The sequence below is a fragment of the Lampetra fluviatilis genome, chromosome 1 (genome assembly GCF_964198595.1).
Source record: "Lampetra fluviatilis chromosome 1, kcLamFluv1.1, whole genome shotgun sequence".
Lineage (NCBI taxonomy): Eukaryota > Metazoa > Chordata > Hyperoartia > Petromyzontiformes > Petromyzontidae > Lampetra > Lampetra fluviatilis.
Window position 1 is genome coordinate 17,837,088 of NC_136275.1, and position 18,992 is coordinate 17,856,079.

At 54.7% G+C, this 18,992-nt stretch overlaps 1 protein-coding gene across 5 annotated transcripts in view; it reads left to right on the forward strand.

Annotated features, from left to right (window-relative positions):
- LOC144933418 (vitamin D3 receptor-like) overlaps positions 1-18,992 on the forward strand; it is a 52,492-nt gene that overhangs the window by 25,918 nt on the left and 7,582 nt on the right. For 4 of the 5 annotated variants that reach the window (XM_078858164.1, XM_078858184.1, XM_078858174.1 and 1 more), the window contains 6 exons: positions 1,698-1,828; positions 6,559-6,743; positions 13,757-13,859; positions 14,502-14,682; positions 15,889-16,040; positions 16,774-16,890. In XM_078858164.1, coding sequence (XP_078714290.1) covers positions 1,698-1,828; positions 6,559-6,743; positions 13,757-13,859; positions 14,502-14,682; positions 15,889-16,040; positions 16,774-16,890 — 869 coding nt within the window. The remainder of the gene's footprint in view (positions 1-1,697; positions 1,829-6,558; positions 6,744-13,756; positions 13,860-14,501; positions 14,683-15,888; positions 16,041-16,773; positions 16,891-18,992) is intronic. The other variant, XM_078858155.1, reaches the window with a different exon arrangement.

Here is an 18,992-nt window from a genome sequence, read left to right on the forward strand (position 1 = left end):
TCTACGTGGGTATAATTGCACTCACGGTGTCGCCTACCCACTCTGGGGCTCAAATGAGCGCATTTCGTACGAGCAAATTGGTCGAGAAAAACGTTTGGATGGACTGCGAAAATATAATCAATTGCATTTCGTCGCTGTGATATATGAACTACACTTAATACAGGTAGGAACAACGTTCCACACTGCCCACCAGGGATTTTTGTCTGTCTGTCGTGCATAAATATATAAATAATATAAACAGCTCTTTGATTGGTGGAGACCTACTGCCGGGTACGGAGAGGGGAGGGGCCTAAGGGAAGGGGGGTCAGGGGAGGGGCCTAAGGATATGGGGGGGGGGGGGTGTGGTCAGGGGAGGGGCCTAAGGGAGGGGGGGGGGTCAGCGGAGGGGTCTGAGGATATGGGGGGTTGGTCAGGGGAGGAGCCTAAGGATATGGGGGGGTGGTCAGGGGAGGGGCCTAAGGGAGGGGGGTCAGCGGAGGGGCCTGAGGGAAGGGGGTAAGGGGAGGTGCCTAAGCAAGGGAGAGGGGCCGATAGTTAAGGGGGCTGGCTACCTGGCTGGATTCCTGGCTACCTCAAGTCAAGTTTTCTTTTATAGAGGTAGGAACAACAGGTTCCACACTGCCCACCAGGGATTATTTGTCTGTCTGTCGTGCATATTTATCTGTCGTGCACGAATACGCTGTCCAACCAAGTTCCTACCTGCCCACTCCGAAGGAACGTGTTTTAACATGAATGTAGCATCGTGAAACTGTGAGTTGGGAGGTGGTGATGGTGGTGGATCTTGAATGGTGGTCGCTTATCAAAGAGCTGTCCAGGCTGGAAACCCTTCTTACCTTGCGAGACCTCATGTACACGAGGGGGTGCATCGCAGGCGGTGCCGGAGTGCTCACATGCCGCAGTGGCGCAGCTCTCTGGTGTGCAGGCGGTGCAACTGCACCGGGCCTCACAGCCGGGAGGGGGCCAAAACACCGGACGACGAAGAGGTGGGGGGGGGGGGGACGGGATATTGGACAAAGGGGCACCACTTCATTCCTTGCACCACGGCCGACGCCAAGCCAAGCTACATCCACCGTTCCGCTCCCAGGACTAGCACTGGGTTGTAGTTGACCTTTTCCCACGCAATAATGTCTTACTCAATATTTTTTTCGGGTCACTGGCACAACCGGAAGCCGCAGCCATAGCGACGGCAAGGGTATAATTGATCTATGTATGTTGAACTTCTATCACACCGTACATAGACCACCGTGTTAATTGCAAAATGGATGTGGCCATTGACCCGAAAAGACCCGGCTAAGGTTTAGCCACTTGTCTTTTCCTGCAAACACCCGACCCACCCCATTCAATATGGGGCAGCGATGATCGGTCGACTACATCGATGAATCAAATTCGAATTGTGACCGGCTACTTTCATTGTGGTCAATCACTTGGGCCCCTTTCAAATGGGATGTTGCTTCCACATCCTGCCTTCTGAAGGCTGGCAACCCTCTTCAAGCCACACCCAGCACGACACCACTAAAGATGACATGAGCCCCCCACCCATCATCGCCCGTACAGTAGCACACTGGGATTTTTTCTTTCCCCCAAACTATTTTGTGTGAATCGAATAATTGGGTAATCAAGCTGATATTTGATAAACCAGTTAAGTTACGAGATGTCCCGACGCTGAATGACTCCCTGCCGTCGTTGTGTGCGGGTAGGAGGAGCATGAAGCGTGATGCGACCTACACCTGCACGCTGGGTGGCCACTGCAACATCACCAAGGACAACCGGCGTCACTGCCAAGCATGCCGGCTCAAACGCTGCACGGAGATCGGCATGATGAAGGAGCGTGCGTACCGCCACCCGAATCCACCGAATAATCCACCGACTAATCTACCCACCCGCTCAACCACCCATCCACACAACCACATACTCATCCACACACCCACCCATCCGCCCACCAGCCAGAACACCCACCGACCCACTCACCGAAACAACTGTAGTGGTCACTTCAGAGACACACTCGTCGTAGGAGGCATACACATCTATTCAACACGTTCCACAGTACAGGTGATAACTACATACGGGTCAGGACAGCCGGCACACTGCCCGACCCAACACTGACGAGGAGGAGGAAGACTTCATAGACGACGGGCTCCATTCCCAAACCGTAGCAGCCCTGACCCAGCATCAGGGCCTCCCTTTTATCCTCCTCAGCGTGGCCTGGCTCCGCCCTCGGCCACGCCCCCTTCTGGAACCTACCAGAAGGTTCTGGGCTCTGCCCCACGTGTTCCATCTGTCACCTTTACCCTACATCCGTTTCCCCGGCCTATCACGTGCCCAACTGGCAGATCAGCTGCTGTGTCCTCAGATCCCCCTTCTCTGCCAGCAACCGGTGCTACACGCTCCAGTGGCACACTTCACTTGCCCTGCTGGTACACCGGGTTATTACACCCACGATCCCGCTCTCTACTAGTAACCAGCGCTACGTGACGTAGTGACCCATTATATGTCACTACAAAACCATCCATGTATCCCCACATCCACCTACCCACCCAACCACAACACTCATACAACCACAACACCCATACAACCACAACACCCATACAACCACAACACCCTCCCACTGACCCACTCAAAAACAAAGAGCAAAGATCCCCCGTATAGCCTGTAACAGACTGTTGGGGCAAGTGCCGGCCCGGCACACGAGGGGGTGGGTGGCGAGCACCACACCTGGCCGCCTTTGTCTCCCCAGTGGTGATGTTTACAAACTGCAGCAGGTACTCATTTGAGGCTGAGTCGACCTAGGAGAGGCCCAGGACCGGCTCAGATAATCGTCACTGGGTATTGGCCATGAGCGGGAATCGAACTCGGGTCGCCAGATTCATAGTGCAGCACGCTAACCGCTACACTACCGCACTCCACACACCCACCCATATGCTCGCAAGAACGGTGGTGATCACCCCACCAAACACTCTCCAGGCTCAACTTTGCTTAGCTTCTTGAGATCTGATGAGATTGGGGACACTTCCATGTGATTTGGTTGTAGACACAATGAAGACGTCTGCCACTAAAGGTCCTTTCTCAAAGACGCCAGCGATCATGGCCTTCCTTCCTTTTAGCTGTGTCCCTGAAAATGACTCGATAACTTTGCATAACATACTCCTTCCAGTGGCTTCCAATTGTTCAAATTGCTTGTGTACTTAATTTGCCGTCTTGTACCAACCAAAACTAATGATTTGGAAATCGTCGAAAATTATGGTAGGGGTGAAAAAAACGTTTGGGTTATGTGTGAGCATCGAATTACGACACCAGCAGTGAGTATATGAAGTTGGGGAGGGAATATACAATGGACAGAGTGAGAGAGAGAGAGAGGGAGCGCACGCGAGCATCAAAACCACCACACAACAGGATTTGAGCTGCAGACAAATATGCGACTGTTACGGAATAACAAATTATCCAAAATGTAGAGACAACTGGCGGCCGTAAGGGCTATTTATGGGTGGGAGAACAGCACACAGACTACAGAAGAGAGTATGTGTAGTGAGTTCAGGGAGACGATGACGGAGTTGAGGCACACTCTTTTATTTAACTCAGGGACAGACACAATAGTTGAAGGGGTAACGGCCCCTTCACCCGTACTAGCTGGGAAACCACCCCTAGTACTAAGTCCCCTGTCCTGTTCCCAGTCCTCCTCTAATAGGCTACGGGAGGCTGTCTGATCTGGCCCTGGTAAGCACAGATCCCGGCACCCAGCTAAGCCGGCCTTGCTCTTACAAGAGCAGAAGTCCGGAAGCTCTTGGGCCGCGCCACTGGCTTACCCAGCTCGGCCCTGACAAGGGCAGCGAGACAGGGGAGTCCCAGGGCCTAATCTTCCGGTCTTCAGACTTCACTGGTCAGCTTCTTGTTCAACTGGCCCCGAGCTCTCTGGCTCCCCGCCTTTTATAGGGATCCCCTCGGAGGGGCGGGGTTATGGGGGATCACAGAGCCCCCATGGCCCCCCAGTGGTTAACGGATGCAGACGTCGGTGCAGACACCCGTGTGTGTGGGTGCAGACACCCCTGTGTTTCCTGTCCACCTTTTCTCCCGTAATAACCCCTACATATGCATACGATCGACCACAAGGGGGGGGGGGGAACTAGGCCAAGGGTCAAAGAGGGGATCTATCGGGACGCTCCCAAAACCCGCAGGAGTGTTCGAGAAGAGAGGCGTGGCCAGGGGCGGGGCATGGCCACACTGGGGGGATAAACAGCAGCGAGTAACGGGGTTTTGGGCGCCGTGGGGTTCGGGGTCCTGGTGGTCGGCGCTGTCGTCTCTTCGTCGCCATCGCCGCTATGTAGTCAACCTGCTATATAGTCAGTCAGCGCTAAATAACCTGTGACTGTGTCCTTAAGTCGTAGCTGTATGCCGACGATAAATAATAAACAAGCCCTCTACAGGTGTGTCTCTAAAGTCGTTACATTACAAAAGCATGGGACGATGATAATAATAACCGTGACCACGACAACAATCGCGGTGGTGTGAATGGTTGCGCAACTGGAGTTGCACTCCCCAGCTTCAAAGCCACCCCTTCCGCACGTCACCATCAACATTATCCGCGATCTATTCACCGCAGCATGATGGCCTCTCCAAGCCGTCCAGTTGCGCAACCGGTAACCTCTCATGATCTTTTAGCTCAGCTGGTGATATTCTGGATTCGAATTAACTATACCCATCTCGTCTTTGACGACGCTATTAGTTGTGTTTAAGATGCGCGCATTTCCTTCGTGAATGGAAAATGAAAGACAACAACAGGTTGGTGTGATTGTGGCCAGGCAACCCAAACTGTGGACCATATAGCAACCCACTGTCGTTTGCGGCCTTTGACTGAGGAGAAGTCTATATATGCATGTTGAACTTCTTTCGCACCATGCTAATCAGAGGTGCAGGAAAAAGACAACGAACTCAACACAAACATAGCAAAACTCAACATATTTCTGCCATCATCACGTAAAAGATTAGTTTCGAACTTCTCAGGGTCTTGGGATGCAACAATCGATTTGGCACCTACTGGCACATGGTCCGATACCAATGCTCCATCACCTAGGTCAAGGGTCGCCAACCAAAATAACAAGAAGAGACATTTTTTGTTCGAATTCAGTGAAAGAAAACTCAATAATTCAACAGCCGCAGTGCACGTGGAGAATGCGGGATGGTGTTCCTAAATAAATAACTGTCACGAAGCAGCAGTCCTTAAAGAGCCGCACGAGGCTCTGGAGCTGCGGGTTGCCGACCCACTGGCCTAGGTGAAGGTCCCCTTGGATGCGTTCCACTCCTTGCCTGCTACTTGCTTTCATTTTCAAGTGCAGAATTCTCAAGAGCGCCCCAACCCGCTCTGCATGCGAGCCGACGCCATCGCTCCGTCTCTACGATGGACGTCCTCTCGGGCACGTTCTCCCTCCCTTTTGGCTGCCACTCATGCCCGCTAGTCTCGACTGCTGACTGTCATTGTTTTTGAGTGATGTGCCACTTCCTTGTTTCTTTTTTGTAACAGTCAACGTCGTGACCAAAACTTGCATACAGTATGTTCTCTAATCCATGGGTTTAAATCTTTCTCTCTCTGTATATTTCCAAGCTTGTACCAACTAACCCTCATTGATCACCAGGCTTTTCCAACTGACTCGTCGATTGAGTTTCAGCCTCACGATACACGCGACAAATTGTACGTGCGGGAAATTGGTGATTTGGGATCTGTCCGCATTGCTTACAAGCCATATGCTGACTGCGTTTAGGGTAAAGGAGCGAACACAACTCTACAAATGAGAAACAATACAAACGAGACTGCATAAAACGAGACGTAAAAAAAAAATAGAACATCCACCCCGATTTATGGTTTCAACCAGTCGCTGGGAGGGTGAATCATTGCATGCTGATAATCAAACAGCTTAGTAATCGATTATCCAGGTGGTGCACCTGCACACGGGCTCCTGGGTCAAATAGGCGGGGGACCTGTTACGAGGGAACCAGAGGGACCGACCTCTGCTCCCTACCCGAGCCACGCTGGGGCCTTGTTGATCGATGCAGCAGTGTCGATTAAGCTGACCGTGTCGACCGAGCCAGGCGTGCCGATCGAGCCAGCTGTGTCGATCGAGCCTGCCTGCCATGGCTCAGGAGGCGCTATGTCTTTGTTTTTCCGCTGACATCACACTCAGTGATTAAAATGTTTATCCCCTGGCCTTGCTGGGCCCCAAGCCAGATTTAGATGTTTTGTGAAGCCAGAGTTTCACCCTTTTTGTTCTTGTTCAGTGGTGGAAAACCACCCGTGCCGTGATGCCCTGGAGTGGAGGTATCCGGCAACTCAAACTGATATCCTGTTATCCATCCTTGCCTCCCGTACAGAGCTAACTCTACCCTTAAAGAGGACCCAGCGTGATCGTGGTCTTCTAAAGTCTCTCTCAACAAAAGCTTTTTCCGCGATGGTGGCAGACGAGAGGAAACCAGCGCTGCCGTTCATGTAGACGTGCGACCATCGCTCTTGACGTTCCTCCGTGCCCAACTCCCCCCCCCCTCCCACCCGTCCCCCACCATGTGTGTCGGCAGTGATAATGACGGAGGAGGAGATGCAACGCAAGAAGGAGATGATGCTCAAGCGCAAAATGGAGTGTGACGGCAGCGAGAGGGTGCGGCTGCAGCTCAGCGACGAGCAGGACCGGCTCATCACGAACCTCATCGAGGGTCACCACAAGACTTACGACGACACCTACTCCGACTTCTCGGAGTTCCGAGTGAGAGGGGATCTTCTTCTTCTACTTCTTCTTTCATACGGCTCGTGTAGATGCAGAGCAACAGCTATGATTTCACATTCAGGTGGTCAAGCCAGACAACCGCATTAGGAGCAGCGGAGAGCATCGCTGTGTTGTCTCCTTCGTGCTTGTGGATCGGGCATTTCGTCGTTATACATTTGTAATAAAGGACTCTTGCACTGGGTCTGTCTCCGTTGTCCTTTATTGGTTTGTACAACTTGCCCGCACGGCGTCTCGCTCAGAGTCTCCTCCGTCTCCCGCTCGGCAGCCCCACTGCTGCCGTCGCTCCTGCAGCCCTGTTGCTGGCTCACTATGCAGCCCCGCTGCTGGCACGTTACACAGCCTCTCTGCTTCCCGACCTGCAGCCCCATGGCTGCTCACTATGCAGCCCCGCTGCTGGCTCTCTGTCGCCTCCGTGCCCGGACACCGCTGGCCGATGGTGCCGAGTCCCAACCCTGTGGCGATCACGCCACTTTCCTTCTCCTGCCCCGCGTGGCCTCCTTCTGTCTCTACTCTCACACTCTCCTCTAGCCCTTCCGGTTCCTGTCCTTAAAAGCTCTCTCTCTCCCCACGTGACCCTAACTCCTCCCACCTGTTACGTCACATCCCGCGAGCCCGTTTACGCTCGCAATACACCCCCTACCCCGTAGAGAAAATTCCAGCCGTCCTCGGCTGAAACAGAACAAGTAATGCGAGCGACCACCAACCATCAGCCGTGACCGGACAACGGAGAATACAACGATAATAACAATAACAACAACAACAAGAACAACAATCAACGAAAAGAAAGAGATTTAGAACGTGTGCGGGTCGCCGGCCCGTCCCGGACGAGCGGCGGCCCCCCTGCAGACCAAGAACGCGATGGGGTTTTAGGAGCGACAGGATCAAAACCGCCTGTCACTATTGGAGGCCCGCCAACGCCAAGGTCCCGTTCCCCCGAAGGACCCGAGTCCGGGGTGTCCCGCAACCGTGTCTGTGGTGGGTTTGGAGGGGCGGCGGGGTCAGGTGTCCCCGCAGCCGTGGTAGGCCCACCCAGAGCAGAGTCCGCTGCCTCCGGCAGTGTCACGGCCGGTTCGTCTGTAGAAGGCACGACAGGCGCTCTTGCAGGGTCAACAGGCACAGGCAAGGGTGCGTCGGCAGCAACAGACACCGGCAAGGCAACATCAGGAGATGACGCATCCGTCCGTGGATCCACGTATGGTTTCAACCGAGACGTATGGACGTACCAGCGCCGAGATCCGAACCGAACGCGCGCGGACTGCGGGTTAGGAACCTCAATGAGCCTAACAGGCCCCTGCCATGGTTTATGCAATTTAGGGGAGGTTCCTGCTCGCACCTGCAGGCAATGCAGCCAAGCCATGTCCCCCACCTTCCAGGGGCACTTCCCCTTCGAGCGTCGAGCGCAACATTCGTTTCGGGCCTGGGTTTTGGCAGTAGCCAATCGGGCCCCCTCCGGCGCCTCAGCGACGCGGCGAACAGCGTCCTGAATGTAGTCGGGGAGAGGCTTAGTAGGGCCTCTCACTCCCGTTCCCAACTGCACATCCATTGGCGGCACGTTTTCGCGACCGTACATGAGAAAAAACGGAGAATATCCTGTGGACGCGTGAGGCGTCATCCGGTATGCCGAGAGTACCCCAGGGACGTGCAAATCCCAGTCAGCTTTCTTCTCATTACCCGTGTGACATAGCATGGCTGACAGCGTCCGATTTAGTCGTTCCACCATGCCATCCGTCTGCGGGTGGTAGGGAGATGTCTGGATCTTTTTAGTCCCCAGAGCAGCGCACACCTCACCCAACAATTTAGAAGAAAAATTCTGGCCCTGATCCGTGAGCAGCCTCTCCGGCGCCCCTTTGTCCATGACATATCCAAATAGAAAGGCGTCCGTAATGGACGCCGCTGACTGGTCGGGCAGGGGCCAGGCCATCGGCCAGCGGGAGAGATACTCCACCCCAACTAGCAAGTATTTATTACCCCTAGCGGATGGCGGGAAGGGTCCCAAAATATCCAAAGCCACCAACTCGTTAACTCGAGACACCTGTATAGACTGTACCGGCGGCACATATGGGTGTTTAGGCGGCTTCCGCCGGGCACACTTGGGACACGCGCGAACGTGCCCGACGACATTCGTCGTCATGCCGTGCCAGAAGTAGTCTCGCTGCAACGTCAACAAGGTTTTCTGCACCCCCAGGTGTAATAGCGTGTCGCAATGCAGAGTCCTAATCAATTCGTACCGTAACGACGACGGTAGAATAAGACGCCAGCGATCATGTAACTTCTCCCTCCACATCAGCAGTCCATCGCGGAGAGCGGCCCCCGGCGTCCCTCCGGAAACCAGTCCCCCCCCTCCCTTTGCAGCCCGACTCCGCAGAGTCTCCAACGAGTCGTCAAGGATTTGTTCACGAATCCACACTGCTCGTGGAAGGTTCAGAACCCCATCGGCTGGTCCCAGGCACACTGGAGCCTCAGGCACTTCGACCGCTAACGCAATAGGCCTAGGGGGCTGCTGAGTCGGCATACACCTATGCGTACCTGACGCGCAAGCGCAAGGGGATCCTTGCGGTAACCTGGAGAGCGCGTCCGCATTCGCATGGCATGACCCCTTCCGATGCTGAATTTGGAAGGAAAACTCCTGCAGAGTGTCCAACCATCGTGCCAGTTGGCCAGATGGTTGGTCTACCCTCAGAGCATATTGTAAAGTCGCATGATCCGTGCGCACAATAAACAAACGGCCGTAGAGATACGGCCGAAATTGGCGGAGAAAATAGACAATGGGCAAAAGTTTGCGGTGAGTAACGCAGTAGCGGGTTTCTGCGGGGGACAAGACGCGGCTACCGTACGCTACCACGCGTTCCACACCGCCTTTGGACTGCGACAGAACGGCCCCAATGCCCGTGTCACTTGCGTCCGTGTCCAGAATGAAAGGGTGATCGAAATCGGGATAGTCCAATGTTGGCGCCGTCGCCAAACGATCGCGCAGCCCCTTAAACGCCGCCTCCTCTGGCGGTCCCCAACTGAATTTCCGTCCTTTACCCGTAAGGAGGTGCAGAGGCCTAGCAATCGTTGCAAAATTGGGAACGAACCTACGGTAATATGAGGCAAGCCCCAAGAAGCGACGCACATCCCCCACCGTGGCCGGGGTTGGCCAGTTGCGGACGCACGCCGTCTTCTCCGGATCCGTGGCAACCCTGTCGGCACTGACTATGTGTCCCAAATAGCGCACGGATCGTTGCAATAGGTGACATTTCTTAGGTTTAAATTTTAGATTGGCGGCGCGCATCCTGGCGAACACCGCCTCCAGTCTCTGTAGATGTTCGTCAAATGTGCGGCTAAAGACGATGATGTCGTCTAAATATATCAGACATGTCTCCCACTGCAACCCCGTTAATACCAGCTCCATCAACCTCTGAAATGTGGCGGGGGCAGCATTCAACCCCATCGGAAGACACTTAAATTGAAATAGGCCCTGCGGCGTACAGAAAGCAGTCTTTTCCCTCGAGGACTCATCGAGGGGAAGCTGCCAGAATCCGGAAGAGAGATCCAGCGTTGAAAAGAACTTCGCCCCCGACAAGGCATCGAGGGAATCATCCATACGCGGCAGGGGGTACGCATCCGCCACGGACACTTTGTTTAATTTGCGAAAATCGATGCAAAATCGCAATTTGCCGTCTTTCTTTTTGACCAAGACTACAGGTGCGCCCCATGGGCTGTTAGACGGAGATATTATGTCCGCAGCCAGCATGTCATCCACTGCTCCACGAACATGGTCTCGCTCCGCCGGGCTCATCCGATGCGAGTTCAACCGAATCGGAGCAGCGTCCCCCGTGTCAATATTATGGGAAAGCAGGGAGGTGCGTCCCAAGTCAAAATCATCCGAGGTAAACACATCGGAATAACTTAACAATAGCGCGCGAAGCACGGATCGCTGTTCCCCGGTCAGGGATGAATTCTCCCCACACAATTTGGCAACCCAGCGATCATCTTGGCCCATAGGGCCCGAAACTCCGCCAACCACGTCCCAGTGGACCAGATCGTCATGGGCCGTGAACGCTGTCGTGGCATGGGCCACGACCGTTCCGGCCGGCACGCAAACATTCTCCGTACTCCCATTCAGCACCTGCAAAAACAGCTGCTGGTCCGGCCGGATAATAGTTTGCACCCCGACTAGCACCGACCCGCCCGTTATGGTTGCGGACGGTGATAACAAAACCCCAGGAGCTCCTTCCCGACCAGGCACCGGTTTCCGATATCGCAAAGGGATAAGCATCTGTGAACCAGGTGGAATGTCAACAGATACCTCAGACAGCGCCTGCACTTGGCAGACTGGAGCGGGTCGCTCCCAGGGCGACGGCAAAAATGAAATTTTCCGACCCCCCGGTAGTTCAATGCAATTTTGATTAACTCTTATTAGAATGGGCATTTTGGCCAGAAAATCAGTCCCCAACAAACACAGAACCGCAAGGGACCTCAAAATCAACACAGTTCCTGAGGCCGACAACCCCCCCGATGGATATATTGGCGTCCACCTGGCCCACAATGCCCATACTTCCCCCATTTGCTGCTACACAGGAATCGTAAACCGGGCGCACTGCGTCCGGCGAGATGCCCAACAGATGGAAAATGACATCCGAGATAATCGTTGCGGACGCACCGGAGTCTACTAAAATACGCACGTCGACCCTTTGTATAGAACCCGGCACAATGGACGAACCAGTAGCGGCCGCAACAACCCTCCGTGCCAATTTGCGCCACTGCGTTACCGAGCGACATAGGCCAGTCGGCGGCCTCCTGTTGTTAACGACATCCGGATTGCGCGGCAATGGTGATGAATGAGGTGCCAAGCCTTGCTGGGTGTCTGGTGCGCACCGACTTGCCTGTCCTGGAGGGTCCTTCCGCGGCACGTCTGTGGTCGAGGCCTTCTGCTGGGGCGGCCCCGGGATACGGGCCCAACAATCCCTGGCAAAGTGGCCTTTGCGACCGCAGCGAAAACACTCGACGTCGTTATGACGCACAGCACTCCCTCCGTCCCGACGCTCCCGCGTCGGCGGTGCAGACCCCAGCCCCGGCCCTCCCCGGGCAGGCCACTGCGCAGAGGCGGCCATCAATTACTGCGGGCCCCCCCCCCCCCGTCAGAAACGTAGACCGCCTTCTTGGGATCCCAACCCACGGCACCCCCTTCCACGATGGGCTCCCCCGTCCACGCTGTCACCTGCTTCCAACGGCGCAGATTAAACTGGGCATCCAAACACTTCGCAGCAGCCCGTGACGTCAACTTCTCATGGCCGCACACCGGCATAGGGATCCCCAAATCTCTCGACAGCTCCAGCATTTTTCCCAAAATAAGGGGTTCCAATAGGTCAGGCTCCGTCTCAGGGTATGCGGTATGCGGCCATGGCCAATTCCACCGGCGACTCTTCGGGTGCCCGCTGGCGCTGAACGAATCGTCGGTGAGCATCATCTGGAGGCTCGTACGCATCCGCCATCTCATCAAAAACCCCTCTCAGTGTCTTCTTCTTCTCGGCCTTGATGGAACAGAAAAATCTGACCGACTCATCGTCGAGAAGAGTTGGCAGGACTTCCAGGGCCTCTGCGTCAGTCCATCTGGCGGAGCGTACCGCCGCCAAAAATCGGCAGGCGAACGCACTCCAGTCGCCGCCAATTGAGAATTCTTTAACTGTCGTCAAGTGACGGCTGCGGGTCCTCGCTCCGCTGTCCTCCGCAGACGGCGCGTCGCGTGGCATGTTCAAGATGGAGTCGCACCGCAACGTGTCAAAGATGGCGGCTTCCCGCCGCGGAGGGCGCAAGATGGCGGCTTCCCACGGTTCTTCTCCCGCCATGCCCAAGATGGCGTCCTCGTGCCGCGTGGTGGAGGGCGCTGGCGGCGCAGGCAAGGCCCTGGTCTGTTGTTCACCCCCGGGCCTCCCCGAACCCGTCGCCGGCGTGACGAGGTCGCACAGTTGCGCCAAGAAGGTCTTTAAAGTCTCCAGTTAGGCCGCCATCTGTCGCCATCGCTGGTCAGCGTCCCCCAGTGCGGGCGGATCCACCGAAGCGGCGACCTCCTGCACCCCCGGGCCGTCACTCGTTCCCGCGTCGATTTCTCCCTCCATCGTTGGCAGCGCCACTGCCTGAGGAAGGTCGTCGTCGTCGGAAGATGTAGCAGACGATGGTGCGGGGATATTCTTTCTTCTGAGCTGTTTTGACATGCCGTTTCACTTCTGACACCAGTGTAATAAAGGACTCTTGCACTGGGTCTGTCTCCGTTGTCCTTTATTGGTTCGTACAACTTGCCCGCACGGCGTCTCGCTCAGAGTCTCCTCCGTCTCCCGCTCGGCAGCCCCACTGCTGCCGTCGCTCCTGCAGCCCCGTTGCTGGCTCGTTACACAGCCTCTCTGACTTCCCGACCTGCAGCCCCATGGCTGCTCACTATGCAGCCCCGCTGCTGGCTCTCTGTCGCCTCCGTGCCCGGACACCGCTGGCCGATGGTGCCGAGTCCCAACCCTGTGGCGATCACGCCACTTTCCTTCTCCTGCCCCGCGTGGCCTCCTTCTGTCTCTACTCTCACACTCTCCTCTAGCCCTTCCGGTTCCTGTCCTTAAAAGCTCTCTCTCTCCCCACGTGACCCTAACTCCTCCCACCTGTTACGTCACATCCCGTGAGCCCGTTTACGCTCACATTACACATTGTACAGTCTGTTCTTGATGACCACAGCTGCACACTGGAGAGTTTTTAATTTTACATTTGTGCATCAGGTATCCGCATGGACTGTAATGGATTGTGCAATGGATGCAGTTTAAGGTGGACCATGAGCTTTGTGGAAGTTCAAACCCAGCGGTCTGCTGCTGCGGCTCGGCCACGGCAAACGGGCCAGTAGGGGAAAACCACCTTCGATTGTGAGGGTCACCCTGCACTGGCTCAGCTCGGGTGCGGCAGTGGAAAAGGGGCTGTACCGTTCCTCCCGATACAATGCACCGCGTGTCCCCCCTCCCCTCCCCGTGCAGCCGCCGGTTCACAAGAGTGACAAAAGCTCAGAGGAGGGGTTCTGCTCGTCACCAATGGGCTTACATCTCGAGAAAAGCAACTCCACCTGCTCGTCCCCGACCTGTAAGTGGAGCATGCGTACCGCCAACCCCACCCCGGTAAGCCGCTCGTCATGCTTGAGTACGCGTCGCGCCGACCGACCCACCGACCGACTGACCGAGGTCACGCGGCCCTTCTCGTCAGTCCAGCAAATCGGTCAATTGCTGATAGAGCAGGGGTCAGTGGGTGGGGTTAGTGGATGGGGTCAGTGGGTGGGGTCAGTGGGTGGGGTCAGTGGGTGGGGTCATTGGGTTGGGTCATTGGGTAGGGTCATTGGGTCGGGTCAGTGCGTGAGGTCAGTGGGTGGGGTTTGTGGGTAGAGTCAGTGCGTGAGGTCAGTGGGTGGGGTTTGTGGGTGGAGTCAGTGCGTGAGGTCAGTGAGTGGGGTTTGTGGGTGGAGTCAGTGGGTGGGGTCAGTGGGTGGGGTCATTGGGTGGGGCCATTGGGTAGGGTCATTGGGTGGGGTCATTGGGTTGGGTCAGTGGGTCGGGTCAGTGCGTGAGGTCAGTGGGTGGGGTTTGTGGGTGGAGTCAGTGGGTGGGGTCAGTGGGTGGGGTCAGTGGGTGGGGTTAGTTGGTGGGGGTCACTGGATGGGGTAACTCGTGTGACACGTGCCGTGCTGTTCGTGCATGCTTGCGTGCGTGGGGGCATCTCCGTGGATCCCAGCTTCCCTGAGCGTGGGCATGAGCTTGGGGAACAGCTTCAGCATCCTGCCCATGTGTACGGACGACGGGAGCGACGAGGTCACGGCCAATCCGCCCTTGACCATGTTGCCGCACCTCGCCGACCTCGTCAGCTACAGCATCCAGAAGATCATCGGCTTCGCCAAGATCCTCCCCGAGTTCAAGTACGCAGCCTGTCAGCTCTCGCGCGGTGGCGGCGATGGCGGCGTAGCAACTTAACTTGCGGGCATCGGGATATACAAGGAGCGAGGAAGCGGGGGGGAGGGTGTTGTCCTTGTTGTCCTAGTTTGCTGTCCTTCCCCCTTAATTTGTTGTCCTTCTCCAGCCCCTCCGATTAGGACGGTTGGCTACGTACTGTGTGAAAGAAGATCAACGTACATATATACAGATGATAGGGAAAAAACATCGCTGACGAAAAGAAGTTAGTGCCAGCGAAACAAAAGTCACGTACAACAAGTTTGTCGAACATTCATCCGTCGGGAGGGCACATGTAGAAAATACATCTCACGTATGAACACCGAGGGCGGGGATCACTGGAGATAGTGGATAACGATCAAATTGATGACATAAAGAGGTGGACAGGAGAGTGTTGGAGGAGTGTCGATTGAAAACGCTGAACTCGAGAACGAAGAGCAACGTACCAACGTGGTTGTAGAAGAACACTTTTTTCAACCTGTGCATGTCACCTGCTGCGACTCGCAGATTTAGAAACATGGACGTGAACAAAGACAAAAATTTAACAGGTTGAATCGCGTGCAAAAAGAAGCGTGGATTGGAGAGGTGCGTGCAATGTGAAATACACCGCTGAGACAGGAATAGTAACACGTCAATTGGAGAATGATGCCCGAGTTAGAGGCGTCGTTCTTGGCTGCTTGGAAAAGTTGAGCGGGGCTTGAGTCGGACGCGGCGCTGGACGTTACGGTGGCCGAGAGTCGAGGCCAACCGCGGAGGGGTAGCCAAAGAGGGGAACGCGTCCGATGGCGTAGCGGAATCAGCGTGCGAGCGCACAGGAGCCCAACGGATTGTTGCATCGCAATACGTACGTATGTATGCTGAACTTGTTTCACCGTACTATACGTAGCCAACCGTTCTAAGCAGAGGTGTGGGGGGGAAGGACAACAAGCTAGTTTTCTATTTAGATGTAAAAGTGCATAGCTCCAATGGCTTCCTAATATGGAAGGTTGAACGTTCCAGACGGCCACAGGAGCGCATCTGAAAACACGCGATGCAGTGACCGTCTTTACCTTCAGACATGGCAGGGGTTTAGAGAGGCCTTCATTTGGGAATGGATTGATGATCATCATCGCTGCTGCTGCCGACGCCGGTGATCGTTATCGCTGCGTGCCGTGTTTGCTGTTTGTGCACCGCAGGGAACTCCACACCGAAGACCAGATCGCGCTGCTCAAGTCGAGTGTGATCGAGATCATCATCTTGCGCTCCAACCAGTCCTTCTCCTTGGAGGACAACTCCTGGACGTGCGGCAGCAACGAGTTCAAGTACTGCATCACGGACGTCACCCAGGGTGAGTACTATCTCCCTTGTACGCATTTATGGGCACGCTGGTTTCCTCCCACCATGCAAACATTGTGCACACATACGACCTGCTTCTCATTCCACTGCTGGGAGAGGGCCCACGTACACCGTGCGGGTCGTGGGGGCGATTTGACCGTACTTTACGCTGGTGAGTGCCAGTTGGTGGAAGGCAGAGCACAGACGTGGAGGTTTTGGAAACGGGTGGTGGACTTTCTTTTGCCTGCACTGTCCTCTACGGTGCACCACGTAGCACCCGTAGATGTAAACAGACGCATTGAACACCTCTCTTCTCTCTTCCGTTCGGCTGCGTTATGATTGGACCGCCATTCGACGGCGTCCAGGGTCGTCGGATGGATTCCAATTTTGCCTCCTGCAAAGGCGTGGAGGAGGAAAACTGTAGAGAAGAGTAAAGTGGGCCCTTGGCAGGATGCGTCGCTAGCTAACCGCTCCAGACTAATGAGACGGAGCGGCGGCCGGGGAATCCAAACGCATCAGAGAGGACGTCCACCAAAGGAGATGGAGCGACGAAATCAGCTATGCGGGATTGTTCGTGACGGCTTGGAGAGGCCTTCATCTGGCGATGACGATGTTGGTGGTGACGACGACGATGATGATGATATTTCGCACCGTATGTAGCCAAACATACTAATTGGAGGTGCGGGGGAAGGACACCAAATTTAACACAAATATCAAATATAGATATGCGTTCCTGCTTCCCACAGCAGGCCACTCCATGGAGCTCATGGAGCCCCTGGTGAAGTTCCAGGTTGGCCTCAAGAAGCTGAATCTCCATGAAGCGGAGCATGTGCTGCTCATGGCCATCTGCATCTTCTCTCCAGGTGGGCGCCATGGAGGCGAGATGTTGAGGTCACGGGTTCGATCCCGACCCTGATACCTGTATATTTGGAATTTGCATGTCTCTCTCACCGTGGTCGCGTGGATTTTTCTCCAGGTCCTCCGTTTTTTTTGCTCCATATTTAGAAACATGCGTTTAGAGTATTTGGCTGCTATAAATGTATAAATGATAAGCCACTTAATTGAGCTATTATTTGCGGCCAGGTTGCTTCTAGAAAATAGCTATATAACTCAGTGGTAAAATAAAACAATTATTAAAAACTTAGGGTTGGCCTGCCTCTTCACTGCTGGAATACACGGGAGATAAGATGAGCTCTGGGGGGAACAGACAGGGCCCAACTAGAGGGTCCAATTTCTTGGTCATTGCTAGTGGATAAGGGCCTCCACAGAGAGCTCCTCTGCACGGAATGTTTGGCCTACTCTTTCACGCTGGTGAAATGTCTTGGAGGAGGTGGGAGTACCCACACTTTAATTCACCGCACGTGACCTGCCGATTGACTAAACTCTGGTGTACCCATTCATACTGCATCTGAGTCATGTTACATTTTGTCACAGCACCTTGCCTACATTGACCAATGCGACACTAATTCTGGAAGAGTGCTAAGCATCAATGACCTAATGCATTCGACAATCTTCTGTGGAAATGGATCAGTCGGGGCTCACGAGGTCAGACAGCTGAGCTGGCATAGCCGAGATCCTGGGTACAAAATTCGGCCAGGAGCCAGTGATTAAAACGGGTCTTCTGCACGGCCACACAAATATTCCTGGAGGTGACTATTGGGCCAGAGACCTGGGCCCAAATGCCACGTGGGTGGGAGGGGGGCTTTGTTCATTGGCGACCAAAAAACCGAGGCCCGCTGTGGGGCCCTCTATTTTGTGTCCACCCTGGTTTGCATTTCCCCCTTTTTGCTGCCACATCTTGGACGGCCCTGTACTCAGGCATAGCGAGCTGATATACCCATCATGTATATTTCATCGCACACTTTACTCAGAAACAGTCAGTCCTGAGAATTCATATGTTAGTGTTTGACCGACAAAACAATGACCAATTCTTGCAGGGCTCGAAAATGTATGCCCCCTACCGTGGAGACAAAGAGGTCGAAAAAACCGACCTCAGAAGTTGTTCTGCAACCTTCTGGGGTCGATCACCGACACAGGGTAACGGCACTTGCCCAGTGTGAGCATTCCTATAACGGAGGGTCCTGCCCTCTCAAAAAGTGGCACCAATAGCAGCATTCACAATTCAGACCGTCGCTGCGCACAACAGCACGCCCCCCGTGTGGCAAACAAAACCGCGTCGACTTTCAACTGAAAAACACCGCATGCAAATACCATGCGTGCAGGAGTGGGCAAGCTTTCAAATTAAAAAAATCTCTGAACGGCATCCTCAACATTTCCGGAACGACCTGCCTCTGATCCTATGTTTGACGCAGCTGTTGTGTTGGATTTTTACTAAAACCTCGATAATTGACCCTGAATGTGTTTCCTGTTGCTGTTGGATGCACTTATCGCAGTGGCTAGGGGGGGGGGGGTATGCTGTCAAACAAAGGTCACCGTGAAGGCACAGCCCCCAAATCATATTCATCACGTGAGTTATCTTCTTTTATTTTCAGCAAGCCCCTTTCATTACGGTCACCCGCGCAGAAGTTCACTTTGACTAAACAAAACTGTGGTGTGCATCCAAATGGGACGGTTACCAATCAACGTGTAGTGAGTCCAACTGAGTCGCAGACGTTGTTCCTTTTAGAGGCAACACTTTTATTTGTAACACCGTAACACAAAGGGGTAACTGTCCCTTTACCAGATACAGCCTAGGTTGGTGACCACCCATCTAACTACATTATACAGAGGAGTTACTGCTACGAAGGGTCGGACCCTTGCTCGGGTCTCCGACCACGTGGTCCCCCGTAGGACGAGGCACTTCCAGCTTGAGACGTGGAGCTTCCAGCTTGTAGAACGAAGAGAGACCCCGGTCCCTCTCAGGGACCCGCCTTATATCCCTCTCCGGTCGGGGCCACTCCGCCCTCGGCCCTGCCTGCCTTCCTGAACATTCTCGTTCCCTCTCGATCCTTCTCAAGAGCTCTCT